Source organism: Eutrigla gurnardus (assembly GCF_963514095.1).
Source record: "Eutrigla gurnardus genome assembly, chromosome: 5".
Lineage (NCBI taxonomy): Eukaryota > Metazoa > Chordata > Actinopteri > Perciformes > Triglidae > Eutrigla > Eutrigla gurnardus.
Window position 1 is genome coordinate 29165618 of NC_139919.1, and position 12946 is coordinate 29178563.

At 40.8% G+C, this 12946-nt stretch overlaps 1 protein-coding gene across 1 annotated transcript in view; it reads right to left on the bottom strand.

Annotated features, from left to right (window-relative positions):
- Positions 1-12946, bottom strand: part of aff2 (AF4/FMR2 family, member 2) — a 127388-nt gene that overhangs the window by 19228 nt on the left and 95214 nt on the right. Inside the window, 4 exon segments of the mRNA XM_084009454.1 lie at positions 451-666; positions 792-945; positions 1026-1128; positions 1807-1924. Coding sequence (XP_083865580.1) covers positions 451-666; positions 792-945; positions 1026-1128; positions 1807-1924 — 591 coding nt within the window.

The following is a 12946-nucleotide window of genomic DNA, read 5'->3' on the forward strand; positions in this document are numbered from 1 at the left end:
CAAGTCACATGTCAGCTACAATGTAGAGTCCAGATATATAATAACACTCCTTTTGTTCTTAAATGTAATTGATTTCCACCTCCGTCATTTCAGGCTACGCGTCGACATTACATCATCTGTAACAAACAAAGCCCCTCCGGCCCCGACCGCTCCGAGAGGCGGCGCTTCATTTTCAGATAATTAGCTCTGGGAAAAGACTAATTATCTAAACTCAACACAGAATCAAATAAGATTCAGATTGCTAGGGAAAAAAAAAAAAAAAAGTCTAGATTTTTCTAACAATTTAATTATTCTAAGAGAGTTTTTGGAGAATGTAGCTCCTGGTCAATAAGACAGGCATTTTTGTTTTCATCAGAGATTGCCATGATCCATTAATAATTATTATATTATAATATTACATATTATATTAATAATATGTTATGAAGAGTGAGACTAGTGGGGGGGTCTCACCTGTGCTGGTTGGTTCTGCTCCACGTCTGGCTCTGATTATCCTCCGCGCTGTTTGACCTCTCCGTCCGTCTGGGCTGTTTCTTCCCCGTGGTGTTCCTCCTCTGGGTCGTGACCTCCGGGCCCAACAACAGGCCCGGCGACATCCTCATCTTCGACCTCTGACCCTCTCCCGAGGCCTTCTGGCTGAGCTTGGCCTTGGCCTTCTCTCTGCCGGGGCTGCAGGAAGCAACAATTGATTTAGTCTTTGTCTTTTTGTCAGTTGCCGCCTACAATGTGTTCATCCTGCGGTCAGTGTGGCAAACAGAACGGAATAAATACAAAACAGCACTTGTTGCTCCTACCAGAAGGCTCCTCTCGTGTCCTTGTGCTCCACCGTCGGTGCAGCTGGAACAGGGGTGCTGTTCGATACGCAGGGCTTGGTCTTGGCAGCTGGACCCACTCCCGGCGCCTCACTCCTCGGGGAGAAAACACCCCCCGGGCCCTGGGTGATGGAGCCTGAGCAGGACCAGAATCACTTGTTCATATCAACCCATAGTTGCTTATTAGACAGCGTAGATGCAGGAGTTCATACCCACCTGTGCCATGCTCCTGCTGCGGGGGGACCAGGGGTTTGGTTTGAGCTTGGACCTTATTTAACCAGCTGTCCAGCTGCCACTTATTGGCAGAGGGGGGCTCAGGCTACAAGGGGGGACAACATATCAGATTAAATATATCATTTCATAGTAACAAATAAAACAAATATGATTTCCTTTGATGCTTTAAACAAGATGCTTTACATTATTACATTGTGTTTAATATTTGCAGACAATAAAAAGCTATTTTATTGACTTTTATCATTCAGTCCATGGTGTTCGTCACATGTTTCATGCTTCTACGTGACTTCACTTTCTCTGCATGTCCCTCCCTCTCTAAGTGGGTCTGACTGCAGAAGCCCATGAAACCAGCCAGCGACAAGCCATTAAAATAACGTGATAAATAATGTTGTAATTCAGCTCTCTGCAGTTGGAGTTTTATGACTTTCAGAGCAGCACCCAGAGACCACGGGAAGAGACCGTTTAATGCACAGTCGTTCAGACACACTGGGAAAGTGGATTGTGGGGAATCAGGAAAGAATGAAAAAAAGATCTGTCTCTATGAAATATGAACAATATTGGAAACAATAATTGTCTCCAAACTGGGGTTAGAAATATGGAGTTACATTAAAATTACTTTTTCCACTAATAACCACTTGTTCCTATTATGGAGGTTAAATGCACTTCATGTATTGGTCCGTTTCTGCTGACTGAACAAACTGTATTGTGATGCTTAAATGTAAAAATCTACACACATTAAAGACTAATAATCCCATCCCCGTACCTCGGGAGTGTGTGTGCGGGAGGCCTGATTATACTCGCTGTCACTGGAGCTGCTCTCTGATTCGTCTGTGTCCGACTCTGAGCTGCTCTCTGATTCGCTGCTGCTTCCTGACGCTCCACTAGAAGCAGAATGAAAGAAATGAACAGGTTGCACAGAAAATCAAAGGAAGCTTTGTTTCTTTCTTTCTCGTCTCGGTGGAAAACAAAGAATGTCATAGTTTCACGAGATGGTGAAAAAGTACAACCACATACAGCTTTTCATGAGTCACACTTAACAACAGGAACAGACAACAATGTCTCCTGTATTTTAAATGAACCACCTGCTCTCTCTATCTGGCAGAACTGAAAAGGAAAAAAGATTTCACTCTGAAAATTCAGAAGACAAGATTCAACTTTATGCAGATGATGTTTGACTAATCGCCTTTCTCATGGAAAATGGTGAATCTGTCTCTCCATTTTGCTTTTTCCACTTTGGTTTACTAAAACAAACACATTTCTTTCTTATGTGCATCTTTACCTAAAACATAAACATTTTAAGACGACCCTTCATTAGGGGAAAATATCAAATATGACAACTACAAAAACATTCTTATTTACTGAACTTCCGACAGCCTGGCGGTTGGAAATAACTTGATCTGATTTTCATCTCCTTTAGATAGAAATCATAAAGTATTATAAACATTAATGACAGTTAGTTTGTTTCCTTGCTGTTGATTACAGGGAATGAAAAAGAAGTACATTTAAAACGTACAATGTAAGAGAACAACATTATTCCTTTTGTTTTTCCTCCTTTAGACATCCAGAAATGTATTCATGAATAAATACCAGTGTCTAACGTAAATTAAATAAATGGATATCCAGTCTACACATATACACGGATAATTACATACATCTGAAACCTACAAATAATAAGTGAATAGTATTTCATACACCTCAAAAGGTATATAAATCGAGATATCTTAACATGTAATCACGTCATCTCAATTGACAATAACAAGCACATACTAAATCAAATGTCACAGAACATTACATCAAAGTTCTCAGTTCTTTACTTTGTGTAGCTTTTGCTCACAGCTGCATTTAAATCAACCGCTTCATGTTGTTTTCAAATGTGTCTTCTTTGGATGAGTGAAGCTGAGCCTGTTGGGGGAAGCTAGGCATCATGGGCAATGGATGCTGTTTTTACATTTAAAGAAAAGTATACTTTCAGAAATGTTGCTTATACTTTTATATTAAATAATTGATTTCCTGCCTGAATCAATTTGGTAGTTCCAACTACTGCTGACATCCACTGTAAAACTGTGTTTTTTTGGTTGTAATATTGTTTTGCAGTGGAGAACCTGTGTGTCTCTATTCAGCTCATAACACACAGTATCTCACTCTGACAGTATCTGTTGTTATTTCCTGTGGTGAGATTCCTCAGGTGGTTGGATGTTCATCTCATCCTTTATTTCTGAAGCTCGGAAAATCCCCTCCACCCATCGCAACAAAAAATGCTCATCCTCACCACAACACAGGCAGAGGTATCTAGGGAGGTATCTACGGAGGTATATATGGAGGTATCTATGAAGGTATCAATGGAGGTATCTACGGCGGTGTCTACGGATGTACGGGGAAAATCCTCTTCACCGTTATCAAAAAACAACATCATAATACTCCCTAATCTACTCCCTTTAAGTAGCAGAACGTATCATCTTAAGTAAAGCAGAGTTCTCTCTAAGCTGTATAAATGAGTCTTTGTTTACCAAATCATTATTGGGGATGCAGCCACCCGGTCACTGATTCAATCAAAGAAAGCAAACAAACAAAAAAAGACAATTATAAGAACAACAATAAAATAAACGGGTATTAATAAACGCATAAACAGCGTTTTTGAACTCTTCAATTGTCTCCTTTAATCCTCTCTGGCGCTTCGCTCGGCCTCATGCTCATCCATCCTTCCACGGCGCTTTGAAATGGCCTCCTTGAGGCAACGCGCTCCCAACTTAAGAACACACACAAATGTACTTGCACACGCACACACACATCGAAATTGCTATCATGTGTAGTTCCCGTCTTGTGTGTGTGTGTGTGTGTGTGTGTGTGAGAGAGAGAGAGAGAGTGAGAGAGAGTGTGCATGTAATTTCAGTTCAAGGCTGCCATCACAGCAGGCACCAATCTGTGTGAGCAGTCAAGCAGCAAATCCATCAACTGCTCCTGAGGCAACACACACACACACACACACACACACACACACACACACACACACACACACACAGTGACAGATACTGTATGAAAGCAAGTCTCTGCCCTGTTTTTTCTTCTACTATCATTACTCATCTCTTCTCTTTGTTCCTCCCTCTCGCTTTCAATTTCAATTTAATTTTCACCTCACTTTGCTCTATTAGCGGCACCGTTGAAACAATATTGGCAAAGTGTTGAGTTAATCTCTCTGTATACATGTTTGTGTGTGTGTGTGTGTGTGTGTGTGTGTGTGTGTGTGTGTGTGTGTGTGTGTGTGTGTGTGTGTGTGTGTGTGTTTCAGTATCCCCATGAATTCACTGCCAGTTGTGTGATTGGAAAACATATTAGAGCAGAAACGGTTTTGAACTACTATAAGAAAGATTCTGATTTTATAAAGAATATGAGTCACTTCTATAGACTGTGTATAAGAAGTGTGCATAGTCACCATGACTTCACCCTTTGGTTTGGTTTGACTGCTTTCTGGTCTGGTGGACTCTAAATGGACCATAATGTACTAAATGAACATCATGCTGGATTGAAGAAGACTTGAAACTAGAGATTGAGACCATAAACTCATGTTTACAATGTTTACTGAGATAATACATCAAGAGAGAAGTAGGACCATTTTCTCATAGACTTCTATACAACCAGAGAGGAGTCGCCCCCTGGTGGCCAGCAGAGAGAAGTAGGACCATTTTCTCATAGACTTCTATACAACCAGAGAGGAGTCGCCCCCTGGTGGCCAGCAGAGAGAAGTAGGACCATTTTCTCATAGACTTCTATACAACCAGAGAGGAGTCGCCCCCTGGTGGCCAGCAGAGAGAAGTAGGACCATTTTCTCATAGACTTCTATACAACCAGAGAGGAGTCGCCCCCTGGTGGCCAGCAGAGAGAAGTAGGACCATTTTCTCATAGACTTCTATACAAGCAGAGAGGAGTCACCCCCTGGTGGCCAGCAGAGAGAAGTAGGACCATTTTCTCATAGACATCTATACAACCAGAGAGGAGTCGCCCCCTGGTGGCCAGCAGAGAGAATGCAGGTTTAAGGCACTTCAGTGCTGGCTTCACTTTTCCAAACTGAAGGTTGCCTCTTGGAAGCTGAAGAAAATAGCAAGTTTCCATTGCTGGTACTTGCTGGTCAACCAGAATCACAATAGTCCAGTCCTATTTCAGGTCACCTGATGAATGCAAGTCCAACTGTAACTCTCCTTTTACCTCTGTTTTGGTCTCCACCATCTCCTGACAAAAAGATACGACTTTCCTTTCTAGAATTATATCATATCAGCAGTCAATTTAGATTTAAAAACAGTTATAAATCGTAGTCATTTTGCATGATCACCGACAGCTGTACATTATTTATTTTCTAATCTATAAAAAGCTACGCTCAGCACCGTGCCAATGTAACTAGGAATGAAATACCGAGGACGCTGAGGCTTTTGTGTTTGCTAAACCTGCACAAATCAGACAAAAGGAAAACCTTGTATTTCTCTGTGCAAATCCTCATTTCAATAAATTCACCAAGATCAGTGTAAACAGCAAAATACAGTTCCAGTGAAATTATTAGTTGGTGGAAAGCATTTCTACTTTGCCATAACTTTGGATAATAGCAATTGGAGCAAAAAAAAGGGGCAATTTACACTCAGCTACAAATGTTTATTGGTGCTTTTAGACACAACGAGTCTCATTAAACATGATCTCAGTTTGCTCAGACTCGTCCGGTTCTTGTCAACTATTTTCCATAATGTATGTTTTGTGTTCATCAGCTGCTGTCGCTGCCTGAAACACAAACAAGACGTCATCTGACAAGTCCCACGTTAAAATCAGTGAGATGTGACGTTTCTTCGATGGGGATTGTCAAACTCTGTCTGTTCCGTCAGTGAACAGCCTGTTCACTGACATGGAGACGCCGGACAGATGGCAATAAGAGACAAAATACATATCGATGTATTTTAATGTGTGACCAATGAGAAGCAGGAGTCCTGTGAGTCAGCTCTCTGTTGTGGAAGAGACTCATTACTATTCTTGATTCAAATCCAGAGGATCTGCTGCACAGCTACAGTATGTATCCATTCATCTCTTTAACTGCAACCTTTTGAATCAGGATGTACATGAAGCATGTGACTTAAATGTCCACTGAAGCTTCTGTTTGACTGGAGATCCTCAGATCTGTGTGATGAGGAGACTGTAACCCTCCCAAACCAAAACATAACATTAACAGAGTTTTGGCTGGTGCTCTTTTTTGATATAATCATCTTGTCGCTCGCTCTTCTTTTGCAACACTTTAATGGCAGCCAACTGGAGAATTAGCAAAATCAACTTTTTTATAACACCTTATACTCACACAACAGCAGGGGAAGGAAAAGTCCTTATTTTAACTCTAAAAATATTATATATTTATATAATAATAATATACAAATCTTAAAGTCGATCTGAAACGACATTTCAAGAGTACCTATCTTCCGTATCGTGACTTATTTCCGAGATGTCAAATTTGGAGGAATTTCATTTGATTGTTTAAAAGATGAACTCACAACCTTCTCACGGTGTGTGTCGTTAAAAAACGCAAATGAATGGATGGATGGAAGTCACGATATTATTGGTTTGTGCTAGCTGATGTAAGCACGCATCATATTTTGTGTTCCAGGATGACCTAAAAACATTGACTTTTTGTATTTTCTTGGCATATATTGTTGAACGGGTGCACAACATCAGCGTTGTCGTGATGTAAAAGAGTTAAAAAGACATCTAAGCTTGACTTTAAGGTCTTAGAATGTTAGATTTTCCCCATCATTACTGCAAAAAGCAGTTATTTCAAGGAAATCATAAGGAAACCAGGGACCTGACCATGAAATCCAAGTCTCACCATGTAGTTTCCCAACATAAAGGTCCAGGAGCACCTACCAGTCTAGAAATACCACATCATTATACCAAATATCATAGTAATGTAGAATAGAAACTCCCCCAGAGATTCAACAAAATACTACAGAAGACCTCAGCTAAAGCCTTGGACATTAACATTCAAATGCAAGTTGGTACTTGATCAGGAACAAAGCAGCACATTTAACAGAAAGCAGTACTTCTATTTACTTCCACAGGTACAGCTGGTCTAGACGGAGCATCGGAGACAGAATAAAGAAAAACACCATCATCCAAACGATTGTTTTGAGGAGTGAACTCTGGGAAAACAAATCTCTTCCCCTGGTGGGCTAGCCCACTTGTCGATACGACATTTGGCAGGAAATCAAGGTGAGAACAAACACCCAGCGAGTGTCTGCTCTCGCTTATCATTGGAGTCGGGAACGCCGGGTCAGATTTCTGGGATCCGTCTTGTATGACGGCGTATAAGAGAACGTATGATGAGTCTGCTGCGTGTTATTCTTTATTAGAATAAAGGAAAGAAATGTCTCTCTGACTCGTTGAGAGCAACTCTCCGATGGGTTGTGCAATATAAAAGCGTGTAAATACATTTGATGGTAGCCCTTTTTTATGGCGCTTTCATTTGCCAAAAGATAAAAAACATGGAAGAATGAGACGTGTCTATATTTCCTCACACTGATATGTTTGTGTTTTTGTTTAAATAGCACTCTGTGAAGTTGAAGGAAAGCAGGAGTATCTTTTTCCCCTCTCAATGGGATTTTCAGATGAGTGCACTCTAGCCTATTTTATTTTGGCAACACAAACAGTATGTGCTGGAGGAACAAGATGAAAGGAGATGGATATGTGTGTGAATATCTGGCTCGTTTCCTCTCCTCTTTCTTTTTTCCTCTCCTCCTTGTCAGGAATCAGCAATCAGCCGTCGAAAATAATTTAATGCCGTCGTCGGTGCCAAATTAAAATGCGATGCCAGCTGGTGCAGACTGACAGACTGGCTGTTTACTGGACGTTTTCAGATACATTTCTGGGTTGTTTTTGTTGAAGTTGAGACGTATAAACTTCACCTAGAAGAGAGTTTGTTAAATATATTGTCCTATTGTCAGTCATGGTAGAATAAATGTGAAATACAATACTACTTTATCCACAAATCAAAGTTCCACACTTTTTTAACAGGTACGTCTTTCTCTCTCTCAGCTATACTTCTGTTAAGGTTTATTTCTGCTTCCTCTCTCATTATCGCACTACCTCTGTTTCCCATTATATCACGTTTGTTCATGCATCATCATGATGAATAAAAGAACACAAACACAGTTCGGTATGTAGCTGGGTTTTAAGCTCACAATGTGGTACATTTTCCCTTAAATATGAACGATGTAATGACTAACTTTTGAAGTTTTCTCACAGTTTTTATATCAGCACACATCTGCAATATCGGCCAATTAAATCCGCTGACTGATAAATCTGTCAGGCTCTCATATAAATGTGACATTTCAGGTGTTTATTCTGTCTTTCCTATATGTGACATGTCAACACGGGTCTTCTGCCTATTTAGGACACCGAGGCTTCTCTCTGTTCTCCGTGTCAACGTTGCGTAAGTAACACAGATAAGAACTTACAACGTCGCCTCCGTCAGATCTTCAGGCTCCGGCGGAGTCTTCGGTGTCTGTCTGTTTATTTGTGTGATACGATCACAAGCGCAGCAGGGAAATGAAATCCTCACAGCCTCGACAGAATGATCTGTTGCTTTGATACGTCCGTCAGGCCTCGCAACATCCACACAAACACCCACCGACTTACAAGCCACGGCTAAGCTAGGCTAGGAGCTACACTTTGGTATACAGCAGCTTACGAGTCGGCCGTGTTTGTGTGTCGGCGCCTTTGACGAGGTCAAGTGGAGAAAAGGGCTGCGAGCGAATACATGGCGGTTTACAGCACCGCTGAGAAAAGACTGCTATGTGGCTGTAGGTGAGTTCACTGGTAAAAGGTAAGTCTGGAAGTCAGAGGAGTCGTTCTCACCTCTCTGAGGCTGCGTTCACAAAGACATTTCACTGTTAAGTGCTTCCATACCCGCTGGAAGAAGTTATTTCTGTATATTTACATTTACATTTCAGGCATTTAGCAGACTTTTTGTCTAAGAGCACTTACAATAAAACATTTGTCGAAAGAAAGAAACCACAACATATCTTTGCCGATAAAGTAAGAGCTAAAAAACAACAAGTGTTCGGTCCTCGTCTGAGTAAACTAGTAGCTGTTCAGTAAGGATACCTTAAGAACAACAGTGCTGTGATCAAAGTGCTAAGTTCAGGCTTTAGCTTATATCTTTATCTCTTTAACATGTTTTCGCTGCTGATCTGTTTGAAATGTCCTTGAATGCACATCCAAGACCCTGAAAAAGATTATTTGTTTTTCCAAAAGAATTAGATAATATTTATTCAGGGCTCCGTGGTAACTCAGCTTGACGGAGTAGCAGCGGGGGGCGGGGCTTAGCAAAAGGTCAATGAATAGGTCAGCAAAAACCAGCAAAGTCATGTCCATAAATGTAACGATAAGTCGAAATACCAAAATGTTACCTTCTATTCGTTATTGACATGTTTTTACATGAAATGTTTTTGTATGAAATAATTGTACTCCTAGAAAGCCACTTGTGAGTAATACTTCTCTTCAGGCTGTACTTTCTGTTTCTCAGACTTTTGCACAAACACGACCTGAGAGCTGCAGCCCTCCGCCTCGCTAGACGTGAAGCAGGTTAGAGCCGATGTTTACTTCAGCGCGCTTCGGTCGCCTGAGACGGGATGTCAGGAACCATTTTCACTCTCCAGACTGACGCTTTGCATGTTCAACCTTGACAAGAGCAAATTTCTTGTTTACCACCTGCATCTATTGATTGCGTCCTGAAGGCTCTTGCCTCCCTCGTGCACTCTTCAACCTCCACCATCCTTATTTCTTCAGAAGGAATCTGTCGAAATGTTCATAATTGGTCTGATTTTATATTTTCCCCCCGTTTTTAGAAATACATTTAGAAGGCTACTGAAAACACATTTTGCATGAAGCTGGAGTTGAATAATATATTGATCCTCATTGATTAAAGCAGTTAAGGAGGGACACTATTACTAGCATCATAGAAAACTCTTTCTCAGTGTTTAATTTGAGGTGATTAAACTGAGGGTGAGTCCTCGCTCTATGATATTTAGGGGGTTAAATGTACATAGGATTATTAATCATGTTGAATTTTGTAGGCAAATTCAGATATTACTTTAGATTTAATATCTGAAAAGTTTCAGACATAAAACTATACCGGTTGTATATGTCTGTCCAAAATGTATCGTTTTTGACGTTAGTGACATTGAATGAATATCAAATATATAACAAATGAATTATGTTTTGTCACAGTGATATTTGAATCCTAACCAGTCCATCCTCGGGTCCAAGTGGACATTTCTTTTGCCAAATTTGCTCGAGGCGCTCCTGAGACTCCGGCTGTGGCTTTGAACCCACAATCAGACCAGAGGTGTCAAACTGATAAATGTTGATGGGCCACACACAGCCCATTAAGATCTCAAGTGAACCGGACCACTAAAACATTTTGCATAAGAACCTAGAAATAACAACACCTCCAAGAGTTTCCCTTTCTTGTTTGGTGTTAAAAAGCACAGGAGAACATTCACAATGAATTAACAATCCATTTAAAACCTGAGACGCCTCACTCACCCCTCTAAAACTGACTTTCCTCAAACGTGCCAACTATTCACTTATCAGCTCTGTTCTCAGCTGTTCTCGCGGGTTCTTGTGGTTTCCGTTGTGATGAGTGTGATCAAGGTGCCAGATTTGATATTCTTTGAGCACTGAAAGGTGCTGCAAATACAACGAGCACACTGGCTTCCCATTTACCTCGGTGAAGAAGAAGGAACCGGTCCATTCTTCTTGGAAAACCTGACACACAAAACGGTACAATTTTGTCCTCATTTGACAAAGATATTTTGGTGGCTCCTGCATGAAAATCAGCCTACGAAAGCATGTATGTAAGCATGTGGGATCTATAATAGCATATCAGCATAGGGCTGCTACTCTGATTAAGACAAACATGAGGGGCCACCCATTATTTGTAACTAATTAAGCCAGATATCATGAGCAAATATTGTTAGTTTAGTTTAGTTTAGTTTATTTGTTTATTTCGGGCATGTCAGTTAAATCATCTTCACACATCATTTTCACATAGTAAAAAATACACATGGCCGAAAGGGAAAGCGGGAGAAGCCAAGGCATTTCCTCTAGACTTGATTGCTGTAATGTCTTGTTTCTGGTCTTCAGCTTTCCCAAAATGCTGCAGCCAGAATCTTTGAGGAAATTTGATCAAATAACACCTGTTCTGGCCTCTCTACACTGGCTCCCAGCCAGGCTGCTTTTTAAACGTCTTCTTTTAACGTACAAGGCCCTGCATGGACTTGCTCCTCCATATTTATCTGAGCCTCTTGCTTCCTTACTGGACCCCAGGAAGAATAGTCTCCACTGCGGTGTAGACTAATGGGGATCCTTAATAAACTAAACTAAACTAAACTTACTGCCGGACTGGTCATCCCCCCAGTAAACCAAAAATAAAACAATCACATTTTTAAAAGACGACTGAAATCCCATCTGTACAGATTATATCATAACCTAGAATGAGTGCCTCGCTGTCAGCCTTTTTAATGATATTTGTTTAAAAAAAAAGGATGTCTGTGTCATTTTATGTGTTTCTTATAATTGTAAAGTGCCCCGGGACCAGAAAATAAAATGGATTGATTGAGTTCCAGACTGTATGTTTGACATCCACTGTTCCAGACCATAATGAAGGGAGAAACAATGTGATAGAACATCTATTAGTTAGCCGTTAAATGAACAAATAAAATGGGAATTTTTAAAGTTTGGTTGGTGGTTCGTCAGGAATTCATTCATGGGTTCGGGATGTGCTACTCATGGCCTCGGTTTTTGTAAAATCCCAGCTACAGCCCTGCATACATGAATAGGTGATTATACTCTTCTGTCAGAATAGTCAGAGATAATAATGTTTGCAGATATCACTGCTCATGTAGCGTGAACATTTAATGACTTTTTGTTTGTATTTGGGTGGTATGCCATTAATTTTACATACTGGCCAGTCTTATTGCTCATATTTGATTTCTGAAAATGAGCAGACAGCATCCTGGGATCATTAATGTGCGTTTGCGTTAGACTGCATGGTTCAGGTTAGACCGTGTCACTTTGAATTAAACCGCCGACAGACAAACGGCTTTTTATTTCTTCTACCAAATCTGCCTCTGCTGGGAAAAAAATTGAATTGATCAGCGTCTGAAAACGAAGTAGCCGATGGCTCGGAGCCAGACACAGTGCAGCCGGCAGATGTAACAGAGTGTGAAGCAGGAGGACCACTGCTGGAGACGGGGAAAAACACCCCAAAAACAGGTCGATACAGATTCTTCAAAAAAACGTCCGGAGAACTCAGTGAGAATAAACGTAGAATTATAACGGTGTTACAGGATTGTGAAGTGAAGATGTGGAAGCCATCTGGGTTCAGTTCATCTGTCATCTTATCATCTGCCTTCAGCTCGCTGCTCCGGCCCTCCACTTGGCAGGGCTTCCTGCCGCACAGCTGGCTTTACAATCTCTCCGTTTCAATCACACTCTCTCCTGGGTGTGTGTGTGTGTGTGTGTGTGTGTGTGTGTGTACGTGTGTAAGTTGTTTATCCGACTCAGGGGCGCATGTGAACCTAAGATATGTGGAGCCTATTTATTTTTTATTAAATATTGCATTGCATTTACCCAAATATATAAAGCGCTCATGCATAACTGTACCAGAAGTGGAGGGACGCAGTCGATTTACAGGTCATTGAACTGCAAATCCCTGTAAAATGCTATGTGGATTTAACAAAAGCTTTTATTTTGAAGGGTACAGTTAAACACCCACGGGTTCAGACTGTTGAAACAGTTTGATACCTCTGTATCTGCTGAAGAGCCTTTTATGGATTTGAAACATACTTTTTCCAAATGCAATAAAGTAAACAATAAAA